General features: G+C 37.3%; 2 protein-coding genes across 2 annotated transcripts in view; both read right to left on the reverse strand.

Annotated features, from left to right (window-relative positions):
• Nucleotides 1-19,790, reverse strand: part of LOC129064648 (A disintegrin and metallopeptidase domain 3-like) — a 65,200-nt gene extending 45,410 nt beyond the window's left edge. Inside the window, exons 1-9 of the mRNA XM_054565768.1 lie at nt 19,733-19,790; nt 19,204-19,286; nt 15,458-15,513; nt 12,868-12,946; nt 6,422-6,498; nt 5,772-5,949; nt 2,345-2,410; nt 941-1,012; nt 532-698 (exon numbers count right to left, since the gene is read on the reverse strand). Of these exons, the coding sequence (XP_054421743.1) occupies nt 532-698; nt 941-1,012; nt 2,345-2,410; nt 5,772-5,949; nt 6,422-6,498; nt 12,868-12,946; nt 15,458-15,513; nt 19,204-19,286; nt 19,733-19,790 (836 nt within the window). The remainder of the gene's footprint in view (nt 1-531; nt 699-940; nt 1,013-2,344; nt 2,411-5,771; nt 5,950-6,421; nt 6,499-12,867; nt 12,947-15,457; nt 15,514-19,203; nt 19,287-19,732) is intronic.
• A 250-nt stretch (nt 19,791-20,040) lies between these two features.
• Nucleotides 20,041-27,475, reverse strand: part of LOC129064649 (disintegrin and metalloproteinase domain-containing protein 5-like) — a 100,721-nt gene continuing 93,286 nt past the window's right edge. The window contains exon 18 of the mRNA XM_054565769.1: nt 20,041-20,131. Coding sequence (XP_054421744.1) covers nt 20,041-20,131 — 91 coding nt within the window. The remainder of the gene's footprint in view (nt 20,132-27,475) is intronic.

Here is a 27,475-nt window from a genome sequence, read left to right on the forward strand (position 1 = left end):
TTGAGATTTCAAAACTATGTTTTTTGTTTTTTCCATCTAAAATAATCAGATTATTAAAACAAAAATCTACATATTCTCTTGAAAGATAAAGTGCAATAATTAAATACCTACCACTTATGTCAATAAAGAAATATCAGAAGGTATTACAATTTAATGTTTTGTACTGTACCCAGCATTATACAGAATTATTGCATTCTGTTAACTTATTTGTATTTTATTTAATGTTAAAATGATGGTATCAATTATTTGTGTCTAAGAAAATCTTTAAAACCACAGAGGCCCATGTTTACCTCAAGACTTGCTATACTTTCCAGTTCCTTAATTGTTCATAGGTACATAGTCCACTCTAAGAATAATGGTCTACCATGATTTTTCATGTTACCTTGTTATTCTTTTTGTTTTGCACTTTACAAACACTGTACTCATACACTATCTTTTATCATTATACATAGTCGATTTTATACATAATTGTGATAGCTAACATGTCAAATCATTTGATAAACCACATATCAATGCAAATAAGGTACTTACATTAATAAAAATGCCATATCACGGGATCTTCGAAACAAAAAACTTTCTTTCCATGACACAAATCTCTGCAGTACTTCATTAGCATCCCCATTAGATAAAATTTTATTTTTATCCGACCAGAGCTCCAAAGATGTTAACATAACAGTCATGTTTAGCTGGGAAAACATCTGAAAAGAAAGATGCATGATATGCAGCTTAGACAATCACAAATATAACATTACATCTCTATACATAATGCTAACCCATTCAATTTCCTGTTATTTGGAGACGAAATTCATTGGTGAAGAAAATTGATTGGTAGATTGGTAGATCTATACTTTGCATAGAAATGTAAATGTTATTTATACTAATAATGTTATTGCATTAATAGGAATGTTTCTTATTTAAAATATAAATCATAACCACTTACAGAATTGATGAGACCTAAGATATGGACAACTTTCTCAACTGCAACTGCCACTTCAGAGCCCATATAATCATACTGAAAGACAAATTCTGTTTCTTAATCACCAGTGAAAATTACCATATTACTACATTTTAAATAGATTAAAAAAATGTTACAATAAGAGCTTAAGTGAAAAGATAGAAGCAGAATTAAAATTTATTGAATTTTAATGTTTTAGGCATAAACCTAGGGTCTTTACAAATTAATCAATAATATTAAAAAGATAGGGTCATGATTATCTTTCTGTTTACACATATAGAATTTAAGGGCCAAAAGTTAAGGTTCCAAGATTGTATAAATACTAAGGGTACGAACCAGACCTCAAATCTCTAACTAAGCTACGAAGTCTTTCTGTCTAACACAGAGGTCTTAGTACCATAGTCATGAACAATCTCAAGCATATGCCCTTCCCTGGCTGGTGTGGTTCAGTTGGTTGGAGCATTGTTTCACAGACTCAAAGGTCATGGGTTCGATTCCAGGGCAGGGCACATACCCAGGTTGCAGTTCGATCCCCCGTGGGAACATGCATGAGAAGGCAACCAATCGATGCCTCTCTCTCTTCCTCTTACCCCCGCCCCCAGTCCCACTCCATTTCTTTCTAAAAGCAATGAAAAAAATGTCTTCAGGTGAGGATAAAGAAAAAAAGAAGATGTCCTTACTTAAGGGAACAAAAATCATAGCATTATCTGTGAAATACTTCTAACTGTGTGTTCACATACATCTCTAAGTGTTTGTGAAAAACATAAAAACTGGCAGCTTGGGATTTTCAATAATCTCCAGCAAATCTGCAGAAGATTACTGACAAGAAATGCAATGGACAGAGTTCTCTGATTTAGACAAAAGGAATGCCATTCTAGTTCTTTAGTAAATGTTTAGACTTTGCTATTTTTCTGTATGTGACCTTTCCCAATAAACCATATTGTATATTCACACAATGCAGCATGCATGTGGGTATATGTGAAGGTGATCTGTTGTAAGGCTAAATATATGAAAAGCAAGACAAAAGAAATAAAGAATATGGTTATGGAAATGAGTCTACATATGTCAGTAATCACAAATTATCAATAGACCAAATGACAAAGACTGTTTAAATAAAGCCACTGTATGCAAATTAAAATTTTAAAACCCCTACATTAAGAAAACAGAAATACTAAGAGTCAAACCATGAAAATATTTACCAGGAAACTACTAGACAAAAAACAGATGTCATATATTAGGATAGATATATAAATTAATATAACAGTTGCATCAACATAAAAAAGCTTAAAGCATAGCATATCTATATTACAAAAAGATATTTTTCTTTTCTTGCTCCTTTGTACTTGAACACAAAGTAAATATATGATGAAATGCTTCAATAATGCATACCAAGGCTTTATCCATAATGATTTGTATTTTCAGAGTTTTTTTCAATAGCACATCACCTGATTTTTTCTGTGAAATAGAAAGAATGAATTAAATAAAACATTTTTTAAATTCTTATATTGATTGTAATTAGGTACATAATTAGGTACATAAACATCATGTGATTCTTACTTATATGTGGACTAGAACAAAATAAACTGACAAAAGAATAGAAACCAAAAAAAATGGACGCATGGAACACACTGACAGCTGTCACAGGGGAGGAGGGAGGAGGGTGCTGAATGACAGAAGGTGAAGGGATCAGCCAAGGAACATATGTGCATGAATCACACAGACAACAGTGTGGTGATGGCCCGAGGGAAGCGGGTGCAGAGGCTGAGCGGAGTTGGGCGAAAGGGAGGAAAACGGGGACATCTGTGAGAGAGGCAACAGTAAAAATAAAGATTTAAAAAATTTACTGGCATTTGACCTACCAATGATTCTCATGAACAATACAGTTTGAGGGCAGCTGCTACACAGTAGTTCTGTCTTTTCACTTGGTTGAAATTTGACTGTATTTGGCAAGTATTCTTCGTAACTGTGTTGTCATTGTGGCTGGCTACTCTTCTTCAGGATGAGACTAGAGGTTCTATCTTTCTGTTTAACGGTGGCTTCTTTGTTTTATACATTATGAAGGACATTTCACATTAGGAATAATAAAATGGTTTCAATCAAAAATTTCAAGTATGTAGTTCTGGCTGGGGACAGAATTATAGGCTGGAAATTACTTTGCCCCATTTTAAGGAATTGGGTAGGTACTGCCTTTTAGCTTTTAGTGTGGCTGCTGAGAAATTTTATGCCACTCTAGATCTCCCCCGTGTATAAAAATAAAGTTTTTTAAAATATAAGTAAAGAAACTCAACTAATTTTTAGAACTTTTCTTGGACTGTCCTCTCATTTATTCAGCTGAATTTTCTCTTATTTATTCAACTCTATTTCCCCCAGTATAATTAGAACTCTTACTGTATCATCCATATTTATATTTCAATTTAATTTCTTATCTATTATATGTCTCCATCATTTTTTTGTCTTTTACTTTTCTTTTTGTGTGTTTCTGGAATTTTATCTTGTGAATTTTATATTGAGTTTTTACATTTTTTATTATGCTTTTAATTTCCAAGAACTGTTATTTGTTGAACGTTATTTTTTTAGGTAGCTTTCTGTTCTTATTTTGTAGATGAAATACTTTATCTTACTTCTGTAAAAGCATCATCAGTTTGTTTTCTTTACCCTCTATATTTGGTGTCTTACTCTTTAAAATTGTTATTTTTTAATGTCCCTATCTTCTGTATTAAATTGTTTCATCGTATGTCTGCTGTCCCCTTCATACTAGGAATTGGGCATTTAATAGCTTATTTCAATACCTGTGACCACATGCAGAGTTTAGGAATTATGTCTTGACAGAGCATAATTTGTCTGGGTTGTTGATTAGGAAAAAACTTGCTGTCAATGTGGTCAATTTAGATTCTTTTGGCTGATACAATTGCCTCCTAGAAAGGCATCTTCGATATACTTCTTAGAATGTGTAAGCCTGGGTCCCAAGTCCCAGTGTGCTAAGTTTAACTTAGTCACATTACTTTCAGAATGCTATTTCTCCTCTATTGTGACATACAATAGAACATTTGTGATATATGATAGAATATTTGTGATATACGATAGAATATTTGTGACATACAATAGAACATTTGTTCCTCATGTCCCATTTCACAGATTCTCCACAGGAAATAGCCTTCAATTATCTATCTGTCTACAACAGAGACAATCGATTAGGGGAGGGAATCAGCATTTCTAGATACTAACAGAACTTATTTTCAACCAATACTCTTCGTTGGTCCACTTTTAAAATCACTTCGGTATTTGGACATGTAATTCCAGAAATGTTTGAGTAGTGCTGCTGGATATATCAAATGGCCTATAGTTTATCCCAATGCCAGTTTAGGATTCAGCTTTTTGGGGGCTAAATTAGCTTGCTACCTCTGACTTTAATTTCCAATGTTATTATTTCTCTCCTGTTTGTGCTTATAGTTTACACCATTTTAAAAAATCGCTTTTTCCTTTAGCAGGGTTTAAGGAAAGGGCAAGGGTACAATATTCTTTTAATAGATAAGCCCTTTCTTTAAGTGCGTGTGTATTTAAAAAAAAATTTTTTTTTTATTGCTCAAATACCTGTGTCTCCATTTTCCCGCTACCAGTTCCCTTGCCCCACCCACCCCCACCTCCCTCCCTCAGTCCTTCCCCACTTTGGTTTTGTCCATGGGTCCTTTATACATGTTCCTTAATCTGATCTTTCCCCTTCCTTTTTCCTTCCTTTCCCCATTACCCACCTCCCTCCTTCCCTCTTACTACTGTTGTTTTCTTTTTTCTTTCAATGTTGCTGATTATATTTTCCTTGTTTGTTTGTTTTGTTGATTAGGTTCCACTTATAGGCGAGATCATATGGCATTTGTCTTTCACCTCTGGCTTATTTCACTTAGCATAATGCTCTCCAGGTCCATCCATGCTGCTGTGAAGGGTAGTAGCTCTTTCTTTCTGCAGTGTAGTGTTCCACTGTGTAAATATTCGACAGTTTTTTGATCCATTCATTTTCCGATGGGCACTTAGGTTGCTTCCAACAATTGGCGATTGTAAATTGTGCTGCTATGAACATTGGGGTGCATAGGTTCCTTTGAATTGGTATTTTGGGATTCTTAGGGTATAATCCCAGCAATGGAATCACTGGGTCAAAAGGTAGTTTCAATTTTAGCACTTTGAGGAAATTCCAAACTGTTTTCCGCAGTGGCTGCACCAGTCTGCCTTCCCAACAGTGTACTAGGATTCCCTTTTTTCCACAGCCTCGCCAGTACGTCTTATTTGCTGATTTGTTTATGATGGCCATTCTGACAGGTGTGAAGTGGTATCTCATTGTGGTTTTAATTCGCATCTCTCTGATGGCTGGTGATGCTGAGCATCCTTTCATACATCTTTGGGCCCTGTTTATGTCCTCCTTGGAGAAGTAATTTTGAGAAAGAAGAACAAAGTAGGAGGGATCACAATACCTGACATCAAAATATATTACAAGCCCACTGTAATCAAAACAGTCTGTTACTGGCATAAGAACACACATAGGTCAATGGAACAGAATAGAGAGCCCGGAAATAAACCTATGTCTCTACAGTCAATTAATATGCAACAAAGAGGACAGAAGCTTAAAATGGAGTAAAAATAGCCTCTTCAACAAGTGGGGATGGGAGAGCTGGACGGCTACATGCAAAAAATTGAAATTTGACCACCGACTTACACCATACACAAAAATAGACTCATTTTTTTTTTGTTTTCCAAATATAACACATTTTAGTGTGAATAAGTTTATCAAAAGCAGAAAAAATGAAGATTTCAGAAAATGGTTGCTTACTTCTGACTTCACAAGAATTTTATAGGGTTGATCTGCAGATTGAGTGGTAGGATAATTTCCTCTTGAAAGGAAAAAATCAGTTTTATTATTCTTTATTTGATAAAGTATATGCTCAAATGTAGCTGCAGATTCCAATGGCTCAATTCCATAACTGACATTCTCCAACTGCAATAATCCCCTGAATATTTAAACACATAAAAACACATAATAGTGATTAATATAGATTTCCCACTGAGAACTGTAAGTCAAAATTAAGTGAAAACATTTTATAGAAATTTTATAGTGGTCTTTATGGTCTAATTTAACCTAAGAATAGTCCCATCTTACTCAAATTAACTTCAAGCCAATTTTACACCTTCCGTCCATATGGCATTTATGAGTCCTGTAGTTCTAGCATGCTTAATAAATGTGAATATTCTTTATACTAGTGAGCTTTTGCTAAATACATTTTATGACTGTAAGCCTAGTATGCAGACAAAATAATATATAAATGGCAAGAGGAGAACAAGGGAAAAGTATACATATGAGAAGAAACACAATCAAAATCTATATTTTCTTTACAGTCACTCTTCTTCCATTCAAGGAATTTCTAAAAATTAAAGTGTTACACAAGACCGTCAGTCATGCACATCTCTGGAATATGCCATTACCTGAGTCCAGAACAGGTTCTAAGTGTCACGACTGATTTTGGAATCTCTGCGGCATATCCTTGATATAAACAATGGTCCTAAATGGGAGTAAATAACATCACATTCATGAATGATTGAAATAAAGTTTTATCCTCACTTCCTAGACATGAAATGTGCAGATTTAGCCAATAGTCACCATTATTCACCAGATATTCCATTCCTTTTTTATCTACCTACAATGTCTTCCTCTTAACACTCTTCTGTCTATAACCTCCACCCCCTAAAGGCCTTTCTATAATTCTAAATTCTATAATTTTGACAGAAGCTTTTATAGTCAAAGGACATATAAAGAGTTCCCAGAACATGAAAAAGCTAAATGAGTTTGTCACCAACAAACTGGTATTACATGAAATGTTAATGGGTCTTACAAAAGAAGGAAGAAAAGATCAAAATAATAAAATGTAAATAAATACATAGTTATCAACAATTGAATCTAAAAAGCAAAATAAATGAACAAACAGAACAGGAACAGGAAAAAAACCTTATTGTAAGCTATAAGATTTAATTAATAGTAATATATCAACATTGACTTTTAAACATAACCCAAATACCACACTAATGCAAGATGTTAATAATAAAGTAACTAAGGGTTTGGGAGGGTGTAGGGGAACTTTTTTGTACTTTCTACTTCATCTTTCTTAAAGCTAAACTGCTAAAAAAAATTAGCTCTATTAATTTCTTTAAACATATTATTGAGGAAACAAAAAGGCAAGCCATGTACTACATGAAATAATACACAATACGTATATTTTATTTTATTTATTTTAAATTTTAATTGTTTTTCTTTTTAACTACATTATTGTTTGTTATTATTATTGTTTATACTATTACAGTTGTCCCAAATTTGCCCCCTTTGTCCCTCTCTGCCCAGCCCCCCACACTCCATCAGCAATCCCTACACCATTGTCCGTGTCCATGGGTCTTGCACATACGTTCTTTGGCTACTCTATTCCCTATGCTGCACTTTCCATCCCCATGACTATTTTCAAACTACCAATTTGTACCCCTTCATCCCTTCATCTTTTTCACCTATCCCCCTGACCCTCGCCTATCTGGCAACCATCAAAACGTTCTAATATGTATGATTCCGGTTCTGTTCTGCTTGTTTATTTTGGTTGGGTTTTTTATAGGATCAGTTGTTGATAGATATGTATTTATTGCCATTTTATTGTTCATAGTTTTGATCTTCTTCTAAAAGAAGACCTTTCACATTTCCCATAATACTGGTTTGGTGATGATAAACTCCTTTAGCTTTTCCTTGTCTGAGAAGCTCTTTATCTGTCTGTATATTATAAATGATTGCTTTGCTGGGTAGAGAAATATTGGTTGTAGGTCCTTGCTTTTCTTGCCAATACTTTCTGGTTTGCAAAGTTTCTTTTGATAAATCAGCTGACAGTCTTATGATGGCTCCCTTGTAGGTAACTAACTGCTTTTCTCTTGCTGCTTTTAAGATTCTCTCTTTGTATTTAGCTTTTGGCATTTTAATTACGATGCATCTTGGAGTGGGCCTCTTTGGGTTCATCATGTTTGGGATTCTCTGTGCTTCCTGAACTTGTATATCTATTTCCTTCGCCACGTTAGGGAAGTTTTCTTTCATTATTCTTTCAAATAGGTTTCCAGTTTCTTGCTTTCTCTTCTCCTTCTTGCACCTCCATGGTGCATTTGCTTGAGGTTGTTTTGGTTGACGCTATCCCAGAGACTCCTTACACTATCCTAATTTTTTGGATTATTTTTTCTTCTTGTTGCTCCTATTGGTTGCTTTTGTTTCCTTGATTCTTGGCTTCATCCACTCTACTATTGATTCCCTGTAAATCATTCTTTATTTCAATTAGTGTGTCCTTTGTTTCTGTCTGGTTCCTTTTTATGATGTTGAGGTCCTAAGTTCCTTGAGCATCCTTATAACCAGCGTTTTGGACTCTGCATTTGATAGATTGCTTTTCTTCGTTTTGTTTAGGGTTTTTTTGTTTTTGTTTTTGTTTTGTTTTTTGGAGTTCTGTTCTGTTTTTTCATATGGGCCATGTTTCTTCATCTCCTCATTTTGGCAGCCTCCTTGTATTTGTTTCTATGTATTAAGTAGAGTTACTATATCTCCCAGGCTTGACAGAGTGGCTTAATGCAGTAGGTGTTCTGTAGTCTAGTGGAAGAGCTTCTCCTATTACCTTAGCTGGGTACTTGAGGAATGCCCACCACGTGGGGCTGCAGACACCCTCCCCTTGTAGTTGAGCCTTGATTGCTGTTGGCATGTCTAAGGTCTGCCACCACCAGTGTTACACCTGGTCACACAGCATTAGCTACAAAGTGATCTGTAGATGGCTGCTACTTGTGCTGGTCTTGGAGGTGCCCCCAAGAGGTCAAGCTGTGAACCAAAGCTGGTTGCTGCTAGTGCTGGGCCCGGGGCAACACTGTGGGAAGTATGGAGCTTGCTAAAGCCAGGTGCTGTTTGTTTGAGAGAATTTAGAAAAATCTGAACCATGGGCCAAGACAAGCCATTCATATGAAAAAGCCACTGGAAACAGCTTGAGTGGGCCTGAAAATTGGGTGGATCAGGGCCTCAGGGGATCACCAGGGTGGGGCAAACAGTGTGAGCCAGGTTGATGAAGTCTCAGAAATGGTACCTGCCTGCTAGCTATGTGAGGATAAGGCTCAGAAAAGGAACAATGGCCTCTGCCAGCTCTTCTGTCTGGGAGAAATCTGCCCCCTAACTATCACCCTGAGGTCAAACAATTTGGTTTCTCCCTCTATGTCTCCAATGCCTTTCAATCTGCTACCCCAGCACTGAAGCTGAGAGAGAGTCCCAGTAAGTCTCTGTGCAGGTCTTTTAAGAGGAAATGCTTGGGATTCCAGAAATTTCTCTCTTCCACAACTTCAACCCCTGCTGGTTTTTACAGCCAGAAATTATGGAGACTTATCTTCCTGGCACTGGAGCACTGGTCGGGGGGTCTAGTGGGGAGCTGGAACCACTAGCTCCTCAGAAATCTCTCCTGATTTTTATCTGCCACACATGAGTGTGGGACCAGACTGTTCCACAACTCTGCCCCTCCTTCCAGTCTCAACATGGTTTCTTCTTTAATTCTGTAGTTATAGGACTTCCATTCAGCTCAATATGATGGTTCTGAGTAATGGCTGTTCTATAGTTTAATTTCGATGTGTTTTCTGAGAGGAGATGAGCCATATTTGTTATGCTGCCATCTTGACTACAAGTCCTCTCGTTTTGATTTTGATGTGAAAATATTATTTTTTAATTACAGTTGCCATTAATATTATTTTGCATTAGTATCAGGTGTACAGAATAGTATTTATAATTTGCAATGGGTTTTCCTTGATATTTTCAGTACCCACCTGGCACCGTACACAGTTATTATAATACTATGGACTATATTTTCCATGCTGTATTCTACATTCCTTTGATTATTTTGTAACTACCAATTTCTACTTCTTAACCCCTTCACCTTTTTCACCCAGTCCCCCAATCTCCCTCCCTTCTAGTGACCACAAGTCTGTTCTTTATCTATGTACATTACATATATTTTAAAAAGAACATGTACCCAGGATATAAAAAGAGCTATTACAACTCAGTAATAAAAAGATATATTAACCCAATTAAAAGTGACTAAGAATTTTTTATTGTAAAAACTTACTATAAAGCTACAATAATCCACACTGGGTGTTACTGTAGTAGAACAGACATGTAGACAAATGCAATGAAATTAAGAGTTTAGAAATAAACTTTTACATCTCTAGTTAATAAACTTTTTTTAACAAGACTGGCAGCATTATTCAATGGGGAAAGGATAGTCTCTTCAACAAATTGTGCTAGGAAAACTAAATACCCACATGAAAAAGATAATATTAGAACATTACCTTATACCATATACAAAAATTAAGTCCAAACAGATCAAACATCCAAATATAAGAGCTGAAACTATAAAACTCTTACAATAAATTATGGGGGTAAATCTTCATACATTTGCATGTGGTAATGGGTGATGGTTTCTTAGATCTGACACCTACAGCACAAACAGCAAAGGAAAAAATACACAAGCTAGCGTTCATTAAAATTATAAAAACTTTTGTATATCAAAGGACATTATCTGGAAAGAGACAACTCATGAAATGGAGGAAATATTTGCAAATCATACAACTGAAAAGACTCTAGTGTACAACTTAACATCTAAAAGACAAATAACATAATTAAAAATATGCAAAAGACTTAAGTAGACATTTCTCCGAAGTACATATACAAGTGGCAAAAAAAAACTTGAAAAGATGCTAAACATTAGTCATCAGGGAAATGCAAAGAAAAACCAAAGTGAGTTACCACTTCGCATGCACAAGAATGAACAATTAAAAATAAAAAATAATAAGTTTTAGTGAAAATGTGGAGCAATTGGAACTCTTGTACATTGCTGGCGGGAATGCTCAATGTTGCAACCAGCTTGGAAAACAGTTTGCAGGTTCCCCATAAAGTTGAACATAGAATTACCTTATGATTCAGAGGTTCCATTTTTAAACACATACCGCAAAAATTGAAAGCAGGTTTTGTAACAAAAAATTGTACACTAATATTTATAGCAACACTAGTCTAAATACATGTATACATACCTACATATAATTTTTACAGAAGCTTTTTATCTTTCCTTTCTCAGCTGCTTTTCTTAATGTATGGTCTGTAATTGCTAACGATGTAATTTATACTTCAACTGTGAACATCTCACTTGTTTCTTCTCTTACTCAAAAATATCTTAATTGACATTTCCTCATATTTTTTTCTGTTTACTATTTCACCATATTGACCATCCTTAGTTCAAACTCTCATCCCTATGGACTTTCATAGCATGTGTTCCCAGATTCTCCTCTGATAGTCTTTCAATCAAACTTCCCTTCTCTTCCCCTAAAAATCTAGTGATATCTAGAATCAGTCCTGTTCCTTTGCTAATCCTGCGCTCTTGAAATTTTAGTATCATCACATTCTCTCCTATGAATTTGCTTATGCATTTTACGTTCCCAGAAATACATCTCCACCATTTGCTTTTTCTCAAAACTAGGCTTAACCACAGAAGCTAAACACACTCTGCTCCATACCAAGCAACAGTGCAGCTACCTCCACTTGCACTGGCGTCAACAGCCATTGCAGCTACAAGCCCTTCACAAAGCAGATTTCTCGAATTCTACACAGCAGCAGAGAGCAATTCAGACTGTTGGCCCCTGGCCTTGCATGCACTCAGAGAAAATTACCCTCATGAGAGATTTCCCTACATTTCTAACTCTAAGCAGCATAAAGTGGCCCAATTAGGACCTTTCTTAACTAAGACACACTAGCAGAGATCAGATGAGAAGCACACTGACATGCAGTGGCTGGAAAACAGCCAGAGAAAATGTTCTCTGTCTCATGGGTTCTTCATCATCCGACCCCTACACTATACTTAAGATATGACTCCCAGTCCGAGAGCCAAGTTGAATGTGAGGCTCACCTTCTATGCATCCTTTCTCTCAGAGAGAAAATCCCTGATCTGCCTATTGTCAAATGCCTGAAAGCAGGTACCTCATGTATAATATTTTGTTATGCTTTCTTCTTGTAGATGTTATGACAGATGCTGTACCAGTTAGCACATTTTTAATCTCTCAATTGCAATAAAGAAATAGAATTCTCCAATCACTTGTCAAACATTTGTTTCTTCCAAATCATATGTTCTGGTAAAATAAGAGTCATACAGACTAAAGCTAACTTTCTCATGTCTTTGAAAAATTTATTGACTCCTACCTGTGTTACAGAATACAATTCAAATTCCTATATTTCACATGTAAACATATTCAGTTTCTGTAGCCAATATGCTTTTGTGTCTTCACATTCCCAGTGGTCATGCTATAATTTCCACCATTACCTCCACCATTCCGATTCTATAATACATCAATTTACATTACTCACTGTGCTTAGGACTTCTTAGCTCCTTCACCCATTTTATTTTTGTTTCCTCTCAAATTCCTACTAATACACCCAGGTAGATTAAATGACCTTCTTGGATAAGTGATTCCTGAATTTTAAATTTAAAAAGTAATTGTTCTAGCTCTGGCCAGATGGCTTAGTTAGTTGGAGCATCCTCCCATACACCACAAAGTTGTAGGTTCGATCCTCAGTCAGGGCACATACAGGAGGCAACTGATCGATTCTCTCTCTCTCTCTCTCTCTCTCTCTCTCTCTCTCTCTCTCTCAAATCAATAAACATCCTCAGGTGAAAATTAAAAGAAAATAGGCATTCCATTCAATATGATTTAATTATAATTGACACATTATATTTGGATTTGTGATCTGTTTGCCCAATAATTCTGTGCAGTAGAAAACATTCTTTTTCTTCCCACCTTAAACGACATAAAATAATAAAATCTAAACAACGTAAAGAAAAACTTACCTTTGTAAATGACGAATCTGGATACAATGTTCCTGATTCGTTGTATGAATATACCAGGAAATGAGGGTCTAAAAATGACCTAGTTCAACCAAGATAATGACACTTCATTGTAATAATTTCATTAATTAAAGTAATTTACAGAATCATGAAATTAAGCAAAATTCATTTCTATTTTACAAGCTCAAATATCCAAAAATTAAATGGGCTCATCTCTCTATTATTTAACTTGCTTTCTGATGGCATATTGTGTACATAAGAAAAAATAGTGACCAGTATAACCAGATACCAGTATGGATGCTGTAATGACACAGCTTTATCTGTAGTACAAACCAGAGCTTTCAAATTCCCACAACAAAGTTTTCTTTTAGATTTAACCATCAATAGATTTAATAGCATAAATATGTTATTTAATATTTGCTAACAAGAAGACATTGACTGGTAAAGACAAAGAAAATATGCTTTTATTGTTGGTTTTCATGAAGTGATGCTGTGGTAAAAAACAACCGCAGTCTTCTCATTGTCTTAACGGCATGACCCCTGTGACCCACCCTCCCTATTCACCCAGTCTCGCCCCAAGTGACTTTATTTTGTTTCCCCAGATAAAAAAGTCCTCAAAGGAAACTGTTCTGCCAATGTGGAATAGGTGGCACAAAAAGCAGCAGAAGCACTAAAAAGCGGCATCAAAATTGACAAGTTCAAAAACTGATCTGAGGAGTGGAAAGAAATCTCAAGTGTATCGCATCAAATGGAGAGAATTTTGAAGGTGGCTGAAGTTAAAACATGTAAGAGTAAACACACAATTTTTTACAAATTCTGGGTTTTTGGGGTCTCCCCTAGTATGGCAAAGGGTGAAGATTCAGGGAAACGTAAAGAATTGGAGTCACTTTTGTGGTCTACCATGTTACAATAAATTGATGGAATATACAGTGTTGAGTCTTCACATCTATAAACTAATACTTAAAACATTACGATGATTATTCATCTCCAGGCACATAGATAAATGAAAACTATGACAGAAGAATATATGTCAATATCACAATTGTGATTAGCACTGAGGATTGAGAAAAATGAATGGGTCTGCGTAAGGGAATAATAGATTTCACTATTACCGGCCATGTACACTTCTTTTAAAATAGTGTAGACACAATGCTTACATGTGTGTAACTAACTGTTTAAATTATTCTCACAATTACACATTTTATTTTTCATTATTCCAAAAAAAAATCCAGTATAGAAGATGTATTGGACTAATATAAACTATGGACTTTGGATGATAATGACACGTCAATTTGATATAAACAATTATAACAGCGTATCATTTTGACGAGGGATGAGACTACATATGTAGGGTAGGAAGCATATGGGAAATCTCTGTACATACGGTCAGTTTTGCTGCAAACCTAAAACTGCTCTACAAAATAAAGTATATTAAAATAATAATGAGAGAGCTCTATGGAAAGGCAAGCCTTATACAAGCGAATGTAAATAACCAATAATTGTTTAGAGTATTTACAGAAATACGAACTGATGTTAAGATAGATAGACTATTTTAGTACATCACACAGGCTTTTGGAAACCTAAATTGCTACTATCTTTTCAGAAAGACACTGGCAATGTCTCTCAAGTGTTTAATGTAGTATAAAATGTGAGTAATGAAGAGTGCCTACCTTAGAGGTTTCTGTGAAAAAAAATCAGTTACTATATACAAACTGCTTAGAAATATGCCCATCAAGTGGTATGTGTTCAATAAATGTTAATTACTTTAGTTGTTTTTGTTAGTATTATCACTATTATGATTATTGTTCATACATCTTGATCCAGAAACCTATTTCTTGATATCAAGGCTACAAAACAAAATCTATATAAATAAGAATATGTAATCAAAATGTGTACTGGAGGACTTAATAGTGACGATCCCTGGAAATAACATCATTACCTATAAATATTACATACTATGAAATGTTACATATTAAAGAACGAGTTACAATATATACATAAAGTAAGAAAAAAGCACTGTTATTTAATATGATTTGTCATTCACAATGCCCTATTTCCATTTGTGTAAAAACAAAAAATTTGATAGGTTTTATTTAAGGGAAATATAAATTTTCAATAGAAAACTGGGAAAATAGACACACAAATTTATTGATATTGATTTTCTAGAGCAAAGAATGAAAATAGAATATTTAAGACATTAAAAATACTGCCATAGCACAATGAGAGAATATTATTGTAGAATATCAAGTAATACGCTTAAAATCACATAAGTACGCGAACTAATGTGAAGACAAAGCTAAACACTGACAAATAAAATTATTCCCTTCATTGTTGCAATTGTGGTTACATTTAAGGAGTTACACAGAGTAATTTGTATCTATCTAACAGATCTTCATATTTACATTACTAAACTAAAACTTGGCTTAAAAATTAGATTTCTCAAGATGAAGACAAATTCCAGTCTGACATGAATCATGAAGAGTATATAACATGTTAAATAAACGTAATAGTCATTCTTTTGTTTAGTCTCAATATAGGGTAGCAACTGTACAAATTTAAGAAATTAAAAACCATATAAAAAATGGCTACTTACTGTTTTTCAAGGTGAAGAGTGTATGTTTTTCTGTCAATTTTGATAGCATAAATGACCTACAGCAAAGTATTCAAAGACCAAGTCATTAGTAGAAATTTAAAATGTTTAAAAGTCAAAAGCCACAATTTTTTCAATGTACTTTTTCATAAACAGGTTGTATCACACGTCTCAAAATTATATGTACATATAGAAGTACATTGCAACTTTTCTTTACCTGCAGAATGCATGACAGAAAATCAAGGGGTCTAAATCTATTTCAAATTAAGAGCATTCATCACTGGGTTTATTAAGTATCATAATCAAGTTTTATTTTAAAATGATTACATTTATAAATGCTGAATATCCTTGAAGAAACTCGAAGTTTATTATCTTTTTTCTACTTTTCTACTTTGCCATCACATGAATATATATATATTGCAATTATATAAATATGATGTCTCTTTGGTGTCTGTCATGCCACAGAGAAAATTGCTGAAATAGAGCGGGGCTCCCCAACCCCGGGCCCGCGGAGACAGCACCGGTCTGGGGCCTGATAGGAATCGGGCCTCCCAGCAGGAGGGGAACAGCTAGGCAGGGAAGCTTGGATAACATTGCCACCTGAGCTCTGCCTCCTCTGTCCCCTCCCTCCCCCCTCCCCCATCCGTGGACCGTTGTCTTCCACAAAACCGGTCCCTGGTGCCAGAAAGGTTGGGCTCCACTGAAAAGGAAGGTTTCACCCTAACTGGCGTGTCTCAGTTGATGGGGCATGGGCCGGCAAAGCGAAAGGTCCTAGTTCAACTCTCAGTCAGGGTAGACGCCTGGTTTGCGGGTTCTGTCCCGGGTTGGGGCAAGTCCGAGAGGCAACCATCTGATGTCGCTCTCTCACATCGATGTTCCTCACCCTCTCTTTCCCCCTCCCTTCGTCACTGTCACACACAAAAAAAATGAGGGTGTTTTACTAAAATGAAAATTAAAATATCTCCTGACAAATTTAGAGCAACTTTCTTAAAAACTTTAAGAGGGGGCAGGGGATCTTATGATTTTAAAAATGTTTTAGTTTCTTCATAGGAAAAGAGGATTAGTGCTGTTTGTTTCATCTTAGGTCACTTTGTTACACTTTTATGAATTTAACTATTTTAAGTAACAATAAAGGAGCATATAGTTTTGATATTTTATTCCTTTATATACTTCTCATTTCTAATATTACATGTTTTTCCTCTTCTTTCCATTTTCCTTAGTCTACCTCATCAAAAGATCTTTTTTTTTTTCATAACTCAACTTTTGACCTTGTGAATCCAGGTTGTTTTAGCTTAATGTTCTCTTTTGTTAGTTCTGCACCTTTAGTTATATCTTTAAATTTTTTAAGGTTATAATTATTTTCAACCTCTAATTTTCAGACTTTTTTGCCTATTTAACTATTTGTAATTTTAAATCATTCCTTATACCATCTAAAAGCATAGCTCACATTTTGGTTTATAATTTTTTCCTTCTTGACCATTAGTTATTATTTAATATCCATTCTAATTTATGCTTTCTCCTTCACCCCATGAATTATGTACAAGTGTACTTTTAAATTACCAAATACATTTTCAGCCTTTTTGATAAATTTTAAATTAATTAAATTGTTACCAGATAATGAGTTCTGTCCTGTTTGATTTCTAATTTTTTAACTTGTTCTTGTCAATTTTGGTGAATTACCTGTACATTCTTGAGAAGCATGTGTATCATTTACTGTCAAGACAGAGCTGATTTAAGCAGCATTAGACAGAAAAGCTGAGTGTTTCTGACTCAGTTAAAACAAGGGCTGTGAAATTTATAATGTACCGTTTAGGATTCAGAACTCCTTCGGCCAAAGTTAGCTTCCCTAGCGTTCTCCTACCTAGATTGACTGGGCTTGCTTGGCTTCTCACAGTCACAGAATGTTTTATAAGGAATGCTATCGAGGCCAAAATTCCTCTCATAGGTCTTGTTATGTCAAACCAGAGACTCAGCACAATTGAGGAACAGAGATTGGGTTTGTGGGGACCTAACTGTTAATGTTCTCGGGCCCTGATATTTGTCTGAATTCTCATTCTTTTGCTGCACCAAATGCTTTGCCATTAAAACGCCTGATGTGTGGGCTTTAGTGAGTCCTAATAAAGAGCAGAAAGGGGGAAAAAGTGCGTTCACTCTGTGGGGTCACTTCTGTAAATATTGAGTCATTGAATAAAATGTTTATTTTTGTTGTTCACATTTTGTTTATATCTTTATGATGTTTCTACCAACATTTGAAAATAACATTTTTTCCTCTGAGAGTTTTTTTAATTTTTATTTTTCAATTACAGTTGACATGCAATATTAGTCTCAGGTGTACAGCATAGTGATTACACATTTACAGGAAATGATGCCCTAGTTAAGGTTAGTATCCACTTGGTAATACTCCTCACTATATTCCTTATGCTGTACTTTACATATCCATGACTATGTTGTAATCACCAATGTGTACTTAATCCCTTCACCTTTCTTCCCCAGCCTTCCTCCAGCCCTGCTCATATCTGGCAACCATCAGTTGGTTCTCTGAATCTATGAGTCTGTTTGTGTTTTGTTTCTTCATTTATTTTGCTCTTCAGATTCCACATGTAAGTGAAATCATGTGGTATTCATCTTTGTAGCATTATTTACAAGAGCCAAGATATGAAAGCAACCTAAGTTACCATTAATAGACGAAAGGATAAAGATGATGTGGTGCTACAGGGACGGGCAAGAGCAGGTTTATAAAAAACTCATGCCAGAATGTACTTGAACATAGCCAGTAGACTGCAAGAATGTGTAAATAATGAAGACCGGCAATTTAAGCACTTAGAAGATTATACCTAAGTGCACGATGTTATCGTAATATTCTTTTGAGTTAATAATAGAGTCAATATGCCTATTTTTGCCCACCCCTGTGTATACAATGGATATTAGTTGGCCATACAAAAAGAATGAAAACTTACCATTTACAACAACGTGGATGGACCTAGATGGTAGTATGCAGAGAGGAAAGCATTTTGTGGATTCACTATGAGAATGGAATTGAAAATTTCTCCCTTTTGTTTTTATTGTACATGTACTGAGGGCATTTTATTAAATTCATGCAAATTTAGAATTGGTATATGTTCCTAGTGGACTGAATGTTTCAAGTAATAATGCTTGTCCCTCAAAATATTGTGTGTGTTGAGTGTGTGTAGTAAGTGTGTTGGAGTGAACGAAATGCTTTCCATTTTTTCCTGCTGTTATTATGGATACCCACATTTTCTTTTTGTTCACATTTTCCCAGGATATGTTTTACTCTTTTAAATATTTTAACCTGTGGATATTTATGTTTTTTATGTAATAGCTTCTATAAACACATAGTCACTGGACTTCGTTTGGTGCAAAAAGTGAGACAGTCAGGTGGATCATTCTGCCTCTAAAACCTGCCTCAGTGTCTAATACTTTTACACTTGGCAGTTCCGTGTTCCTTTCAGACCCTGCTACTGAGGTTCCAACTTTGAATTCCTTTCAGATCACTGAGTACCTATATAATTTCACGGTGAGCCTATATCACTTGAGAAATGAAAACAATCAAGACACTTGCTCTCATTCAGGGAAAAACAAAACAAAAACAAAAACCAAAAAAACCTCCTAAACACAGTAATTAGAACACAAAATTTCACAAAGGGATATTTTATGAATTAACTTGGGACATGTAGTCCAGTAAAAATAAGACACTCAATTTTTTTTTAAATAAGTGATTTCTTAATTACACGTGTTTCTGAAGCATCGCCGTCATTGGTGTTGGTCCCAAGCTTCCGTGGCACTGTAATTCGCAGATGTGATGTTTCAGAGTCTGCAGTAAGGAAAACATGCATGAATATCCCTAACGTGTGTACACACACACACACACACACACACACACACACACGCTTTGTGCAATTCCAGGAAGAGGCTCCTCTCGACGCGACAGGACACTTGGGACTCGCGGACCTCAACCCCACCCAGGTGGAGGAGAAGCGCTGGTCCGGGACCCCATCCAGGCTCTCTCCGACCCCACCGCCCCAGAAGGGGGGCGATCTCTCCTGCCAGTGCAGCGTCAGGTAAGTGAGGGACAACTGCCCCAGGCCTGCTCCGAGGCCTCCAACCCTGGGGCGCAGCAGGACCCTGAAAGGAGGCGGGCTCTGACAGCACCCTGGGCGATCCCCGCCCGGCCGGGTTCTGGAGCAAGGAGGGCGATCCCCGCCTCGCCCGGGGACTCTGCCCCCAGCGGCCGCCTGTGGCGCAGGTTCCCCCACTTACACTGGCCGGCGGAGGTCAGCCGGCCCAGGCATGAGAGGACCAGCAAGAGGAGGAGCATTGCGAGGCCGGTGAGTGAGGACGGTTGGTGGGGCACCCGCCCTGTCTCGAGGGCAGGGAGACCTGGGCTGGGTCTGAAAGGGGAGGGCAGTGGCCGGTGGAAGGCAAGGCTGCTCGCCCCGCCCACGCCAGAGGCCCCGCCCACCGCAGGCGGCTCCCACCCGCGGGACAACACAGGAGCCTGCGGTCTGCCACGTGCTTTATTTCCCCGAAGCTGACGTTTCAGAGGCCTTCAGGGTCACGTGAGGTTATCAAGCCGCTTTCTCCTCTAGGAGCCGATCATGGAGGATGAAGCTCCTGGCAACATTAGGAGTCCACGTTGTAGCCTTCTTGGTACAATGGCTGAATAATTCCAGGGAAGGAAAAAGACAGAAATTCACGGAATATCTAGTAGCAAACAGTTGTTTATTTTAACCATATCTACTGCCAGATTTCTACTTAAGTCGTAGGGCTAAACAAATACACATACACCCACGAACATAAAGAGATGTTGTTAAATATATATATATATATAAATCAATTGTTTAATTGCTCCTAAGTTTCTTTCTTAGAAAAATCTTTGGTTAAACAAACTAAATAGAAAGCTAAAATATGAAATGTATTTAGGTATTTGTTTTAATCCCCCATTATGGAGTTGCAATTTAAGTATCAGGGAGAGAAAAATTACAAGTATGAAGTGATCCTGTAAATACAACCTTATATTCTCAATTATTCTGTGTGGATAATTTGGTTCCTGTGGTTAAGCAAACTAAATAAAAGTTAAATATAAACATTTTCCCCCATCACTGTGGAGTTCACATGTGGAAAGGCAATGGAATTAATTTGGAAAGAGCTTTCATTTGATGGCTTAATATGCAGGGTAGTGACTTGCATAATTTAAATTTTGCAATGACTTTTTTACCAGACAGTTCTTAAGTTGTTCTTCCATGGAATAATTGTGCTTGCATTTTCTTAATAGCAATATTTACACAAAAAAATTAAATGATTTTATTTTCCCAATTTGTAAAAGGAAACAAGTAAATGGATAAGGCTAGCCTTTTTTTTAAAAAAATACATATTTTTTCATGCTTTTAAAAAAATTATTTTAGTGTGATTTATCAAAAAAGTATTGTACAAGTACCAAATAATAACACAAGAATTTTCTACTTCCAAATAGTCAATTCTGTACACAGTGTTTTACTTATATTTACAAGCTAATTATTCAGTTTTGTTGTGATGCATGTTATGCATCATACTCATTTATTTGAATAATTTACATACTATAAAATTAGTACTTTTATTTTTTGACAGATTATATGAGTAGTGAAAGATTTAATATATCAGGATTAATATGCTGTTCTTAAAATAAAATGCCTTTTTGGTTATCTAAACCTGACCAACTTTTGAAGTCTACAATATGTCACAGAAGGCATGATAAGTTTTAAAAGGCTGTTCATGGTTCTACTAAAATTTTCTGTTGTTCAGTCAAGTGACCAAAAGGTGAAATAAGTATTTATAATCTAAATGTATTACTTTATTTTCGTGATCAGTTATAGCTTCTCAATTTTTAATGTGCATGGCTTATAGGCATTCAAATCTTTTATGTTTACATCAACAATTATTTTTTACAAGCTTACTACAAATCTAGAACTAAGCTAATATCAAAATATGTGTGACACTTTCTATTTCCACATACTACATCAGAGACTGACAGAAAACTGGATATGTACAAGAGATGTCACTGCTAGAAATGAAAAACCCTTCTTGGAAGGATGTTCAAAGTTCTCTGGGAACAAGCTGAGATCATTTTGTTTGCTGTACAGATATCAAGTGAAGCTAAAAAACAGATGTGACATTTGATCCAAGCTATATTTGGATGAGTGATTTGCATGGATAGTAGTGCATTTTAGAACTTTTTCCTTAAATAATTTTAAATTACACAAAAACTTGAAGTGCCAATAAATGATAAATTTTTGTGTTAGAATGATAACATGTAACAGACTAGGGGTGGAGGGATTGAAATGATGAGGTCTGGAAGCAATGATGTCATTAAGGAGAATTTTCCATAGTTTAGTCCAGTGCTGTCTACAGCTTCAGGAATAGAGAGTGCGGGGGTGGGGCGGGGGAGGGGGCAGAATTAAAGTAGTAAAGGTTTTCTGAGAGGTATTTTGGGAGAAAAATAGGTTTGTTAAATTATTTGATGTTGAGGTTGATGCAATTGTTAAGATGACTAAGCAACTAGCGTGAGAGGAGGGCACCGATGTTAGAAGAAGCAGATGCAAACGAGGGATGAGGAATAACGAGTTCAGTTCAAAGATATGTTGAATTGGAGGTGCTTGTGGAATGGCTTATGGAGGAGTAGTTGGAAATGTCAGTCTGATACATCAGGTCAGAGCTGAAAAATATAGATTTGGGAGCACATTAAAGAACAGGAAGGAAAAACAAGACCGGATAGGAACGTCTGTGAAGAAACACTGAACGAAAAAGGAGATCTGACGCAGAATTATGGGAAACGCGGATGTTTTGGGAATTAAGAAAAAAGAATCCAGGTAGAAGATAAAATGACCAAACATTGAGATGGTAATAGTGATTAAAAATGAAAATAAAATACTATTACAGAATGAAATATTACTCAAAAACTCCAAGTGCATCTCAGAGGTCAAGTAGAATGAGAAACAAGAAAGTGATTATTGTATTGGTGGTAATGAGTCAATAATGAATCTCCCCATTGCGTTCTCCAGGAATCAGATGCTGAAGAAGAGGTAGAGAGCCAAATGTTTTGTTTTGCTTTTTTTAGAAAGTAACACTGGGAAAAAAGAGGAAAACAAAATTGGGTAAATAGGGTCTAGGACAGTAATAAAGACCTGACAAAGTTTCTGCCAAATGAGACAAGTTGCTCCAAAACAAGGGAGCACCGGAGCGAAGGTTGTTCGACAAAGGAAACAAAGTTTAGGACTCTGTGCTACTGGCTTGTTCAGGAATTGAACTGATGCACCCTCAGCTGCTCATGCAGTTGTTAAGGAAGACGGTAAAACAGCTAAGAATTTGAATCTGTCAGTTATCCACACTCTTCCTTGGGTCGCAAATGTTTTCTCGAAGGAGGATCTGTGTGCTGCATTTTTCTGTTTGCCAAATAGACCTTCCTAGAAGCTGTCAGAACAGCAGGGACAGAAGCCATCATGAGGAAAATTAGAAAGCAAAGTGAGGGGAGATGATACCGATATTAGAAGAGGCAGCCTCTTTTTTCATAAAGCCAAAGAAAGGTTCAGTTAGAGAGCAAGAAACTTAGCAAGGGTGAAGGTTGCTGCAAAGGAGTGATTAGAAAATAAAATATGAAAGTAAAAAGAAATTAAATCACACTCTGAAAGAGACAGAATTAAACATTAAATTAATAATCTATTACCTTTTGAAAAGAAGGGAGAAATATTCTGCCAAAAGATTTAAGATTCAGAGTGATAAAAGTAGTAGTCCAGATGTTAAGAGGCATTGTTTACTGTGGGACATAGACTATAGTAAACATAGTAATATTTTCCAAATTTGAGTGTAAGCTACAGAGGGCAGAGATATCTTTATTTTCTTTTAATGTCTACTTTTTCACTGTGCCTACAACAATGTCTAGCATATATGTACTCCATAACAGGCTGACTGAATAACATTTATTGAACTATTTCATGAAGCATTCACAGTTCATTAAACTGTGTGACATGCAAGGGGAAAAACTAGTTTTAGATAAACAGTAGGAGCACAGCGTAGAATACTGCTTTGACATATACTGTAGCAATTTACCCACAATTTTCAATGGATGATAAATAGGAGCATTGTTATGGACACAGCACATACACGTGGAGATCAAAGTAGTGGGAAAATACGGTATCGCTTATGAAATGCTATATGAAGGCAGGGCCCTGTGCAACACAAGTGGGGCCACTTCTACTCCCATCCCTACATTCCCAGACCCATAAGTCCTTTCTGTTAATGACCCCTTGGGGATGTCTGGGTTAATAAATATGCAGGGTGGGGCAAAAGTAGGTTTACAGTTGTGAATACCTGAAACAGAATTTATTCCTGTTATTACTTATTACTTATTCTATCATTTTCCATACAAACAACTGTAAACCTACTTTTGCTCCATCTTGTACTGCATGCTAAGGATGTTGTATTTGTCAGGGTTCCCCAGAGAAGCAAAACCAGTAGGAAGTAGATGATGGATGGATGGGTGGATGGATGGATAGATTTATTTTAGGAATTTTGCTCATGTGTCCATGGAGACCAAGAAGTCCCATATTAGCCATTTACAAGCTAGAGAACCAGGAAAGCTGGTGGCATAATCAGCCCAAGTCTGAAGGCCAGAAAATCTGGTACTGATGATGTAAGTCTTTGATTTGGGTCTGAAAGCCCAAGGATCAGGAGCACCAATGTCCAAAGACAAGAGAACATGGATGTCCCAGCTCAACCAGAGAATGAATCATCTTTCACCTTTTGTTCTGTTCAGGTCCTCAATATATCAGGATGATGCCCGCCCACCTTGGGAAGGGCCATTCGTTGTCCTCAGTTCACCAATTCAAATGCTAACTTCTTTTGGAAATAGGCTCACTGACATACCCAGAAATAATGCTTTACCACCTATCTGGACATACAGGTCAATCAAATTGACAAATGTACCATCACAGATATCATTTCATTGTTTTAAAATACCTCCTTCAAACTGGTGCTTCATTTCACCTATTAAAAAAGCTACTCGGAAGTTCTACAGACTAGGTGGTGTATTATGAAAAACAATCAGTAGTGGACCTCATGGTCATGTGCTCGCTCCCACACCTCCTTCACTGCGAAGTGGGTTCCCTGGTCAGATGCTGTGCAGCGTGGCATGCTATGTCTATGTATTCCAATATATTAATGATTATACCAGTAATCCCATGTATAGTAGTACTGCCAATGACTCTGCAAGTGGGAAAGGCAAAGCGATAACTGACTAGGTATCTCTCCCTATCAGAACAAAACTCTTGCTCTTCTAGGATGGAAGAAGTTCTGATATGATCAACCTGCCATCAAGTGACAGTTACTTTCCTTTAAAAAATATGCATACTTGTATGTGTGTGCACACGTGGGTAGCTCTATATTGGAGCTCAATTATAGTCTCTGCCTCTGACAAGTGAGGCATTTGGCATTCAGAAGAAGTAAATATATCTGCTTCAGTAAGTGGCAGTTCATGCTATTAGGCCCATACATAGCGACAGTGACCATGCCATTATTATGCCCATCATGACACTCCTGGGAAGACAACAATAACTGTTGACTAAAATCAGCTGACCAAGTCATTTTGTCTGTGTGGTTGTTTGCTGTCTTTCCTGTGGCAGATGTTTTCTAGAGGGCATTAGCATGTGTTACAAAAATCTTCACACTTTGTGCCCATTCCCATGTGTCCATCCACATGCCTCTACCCCAGAACCCCTCATACCTAAAACCAGAAGACCAGCCCAAACCATCCACAAACCAGCTCAGGGTTTTCCCTTCACGTTTAGCTGGTCACATGCAAGTTATGAACTGTTGCCTCTCAAGTCCAAATTCATTATTCACTATTTGATCTTCAAGAGTGGGTTGAACTCTAGACATTTTCTCCATTACACTAAGGGAGATGCTAAGTCAATTTGGCAGTACAGCACACCAGAGCAGCATTGGGGGAACATAGACTCCTCATTGTGTGCTCTGCTTTACCTTCGCTCATTCCTGCTGCACTGGCAATAACCAGTGCTGGGTGCAAAGACATGCTGTGGTGCTGTACTCCATGTGCTCATGCTGCCAGAGTACATTGACCTCCAGAGACCTTGCAGGCCTGGCCCGGATCCAACGACCACATTCTCATGATCCTGCTGACAGGGCCATCAGGCCTTGGCTCCTGAAGCACCATCCCACCACACTCTGTGCAACCCCATACCAGCTGTGACTTACCTGTGCCCATCCTAACCTGGACACTTTGCACTCCAGTCCTCGCACATGAAGTGACATTGGTTCTCTCAGCAACACAAGCTGGAGGTGTGGTTTCTGCTTTCTCCTCCATGTCTGTGGAACAGTTCTAGTCTAGTGGTCATAAACCACACCTTGTCCATTGCGATCTTAACTCCAGCCTTGCAGAGCAGCCACCCTTCCAAATGTGCCCTTCTTTGGAAATATCCTCAGACCTAGGGTACCACAGAGCTCTCTTTATGTCATTATAATTACTCTCTTGTTGAAGCTTCTCATCTAACTTTTCTTATTTAAATCACTGGATGATTTCTGTTCCCTGATTCAGCCTAGACCCTCTGGCTCTCAAATATAGCCAGTAGCTGCTTGTTATCAATCTTCAATCTCTTATTGTCCCTCTCAAGGTCATCAGTAAAACTTAGCAGTAACCAGCTAACTCCTCTGACCATCAAGGCCTGCTTTATTGCATCTGACACAACGTTTCCCTCGACTGGGACAGTTTTCCTCATTGCCATCCAATGTTTAGAATTGTACTGCCACTCTGGCAGGAACTATCTGCGCCCTTCTTCCAACAGGGATCCTGTCCTTGTTGCGGCAGGATGAAGTGAGCCAAGCCAAATCCACATCTTGCTACTTTGCAGTTTACACCCAGTGCTCTCATTATTACTTGTTTTAATTTGGATCTTCTGAGAAGCAGATGTCAAGACAGGACTAAATGTGCAGGAATTTTACTAAAAGGAACACTATTGTATGAAAAATGGTGAGAAAGATGAAAAGTCTGGAAACCTGTCAGACAGCAAAGCAAGCCTAAGCCCAAGGGAAGGAGAGAGGGAGAGAAAACCGGATAGAGGCATACTAGGATCGCACAGTTTAAGGGAGGCCCATGCAATGTAAAGAAGGTTCAGCAAGACTGTCGGGGAGGCTTCGAGCCAGAGTCGCTGTCAGAGGAGTCCCGTGTCTCCCTGGAATGCTTGCCTTATTTCTCTCAAATTCAATCATTGGTTGGGAGTAGACCATGGCATGTGTGGCCTCAACAAAATGAACTGAGGTATTTCAGAGAGCAGCTGCTCAGGCCCTTCATCATTCATGCTCCCTGAATGCTACATTCCTGGCTGCTACACTTATCTGTTTGCACACACTTACCTGCTTCCAGGGTGTCCAACTTTTAGAATTGGCTTAGCCTAGTTAGTGAAACAAGGACACTTTCCCAACATCGGTGTACCTCCAAGGTTCATTTGGCAGTCAACTTGGAAACTAACAAATTGATTCTACAGGGACTTGTAGGGGAGGAGGCAGAGGGGAACTTTGATTAGCCAAATCAATGACCGCAACCCTGCCAAAGAATGCTTTAGAAGGTCTTCCATCATGGGAACTATGGAAGGCTTATACCTATCCACAGTTGATATAGCCTTAGTTTTTTCTATTTTGTCCACAGTGTGGTGGAATATCGGGAACTTTTCCATCTGGTTTCAGGAACTGTAGCCTCGCCAACAGGTGGGAGAGACCCACGGCTGGAGCTAAGCAAGGAGGTCTTGGGAGAATAGGCCATTGAGGAGACAAAACCTGTGCCCCTGGCAAGGGCACAGCCCCTGCCTCCCTCACATCACCTTGCTTTTCCCTGGAGGATGGCTGGTTAGTCAATGACGGGTAAGACCTCTCAATGGCAGGGACAACCTAAGACAGGCACAGTCGTATAGGGGCCATCAGGGAAGGACTTGAGCAGCACAGAGAAAGAGCAAGAGATAT

Source organism: Pteronotus mesoamericanus, unplaced genomic scaffold (assembly GCF_021234165.1).
Source record: "Pteronotus mesoamericanus isolate MK-2021 breed Mesoamerican mustached bat unplaced genomic scaffold, CSHL_Meso_final contig_169, whole genome shotgun sequence".
Classification (NCBI taxonomy): Eukaryota; Metazoa; Chordata; class Mammalia; order Chiroptera; family Mormoopidae; genus Pteronotus; species Pteronotus mesoamericanus.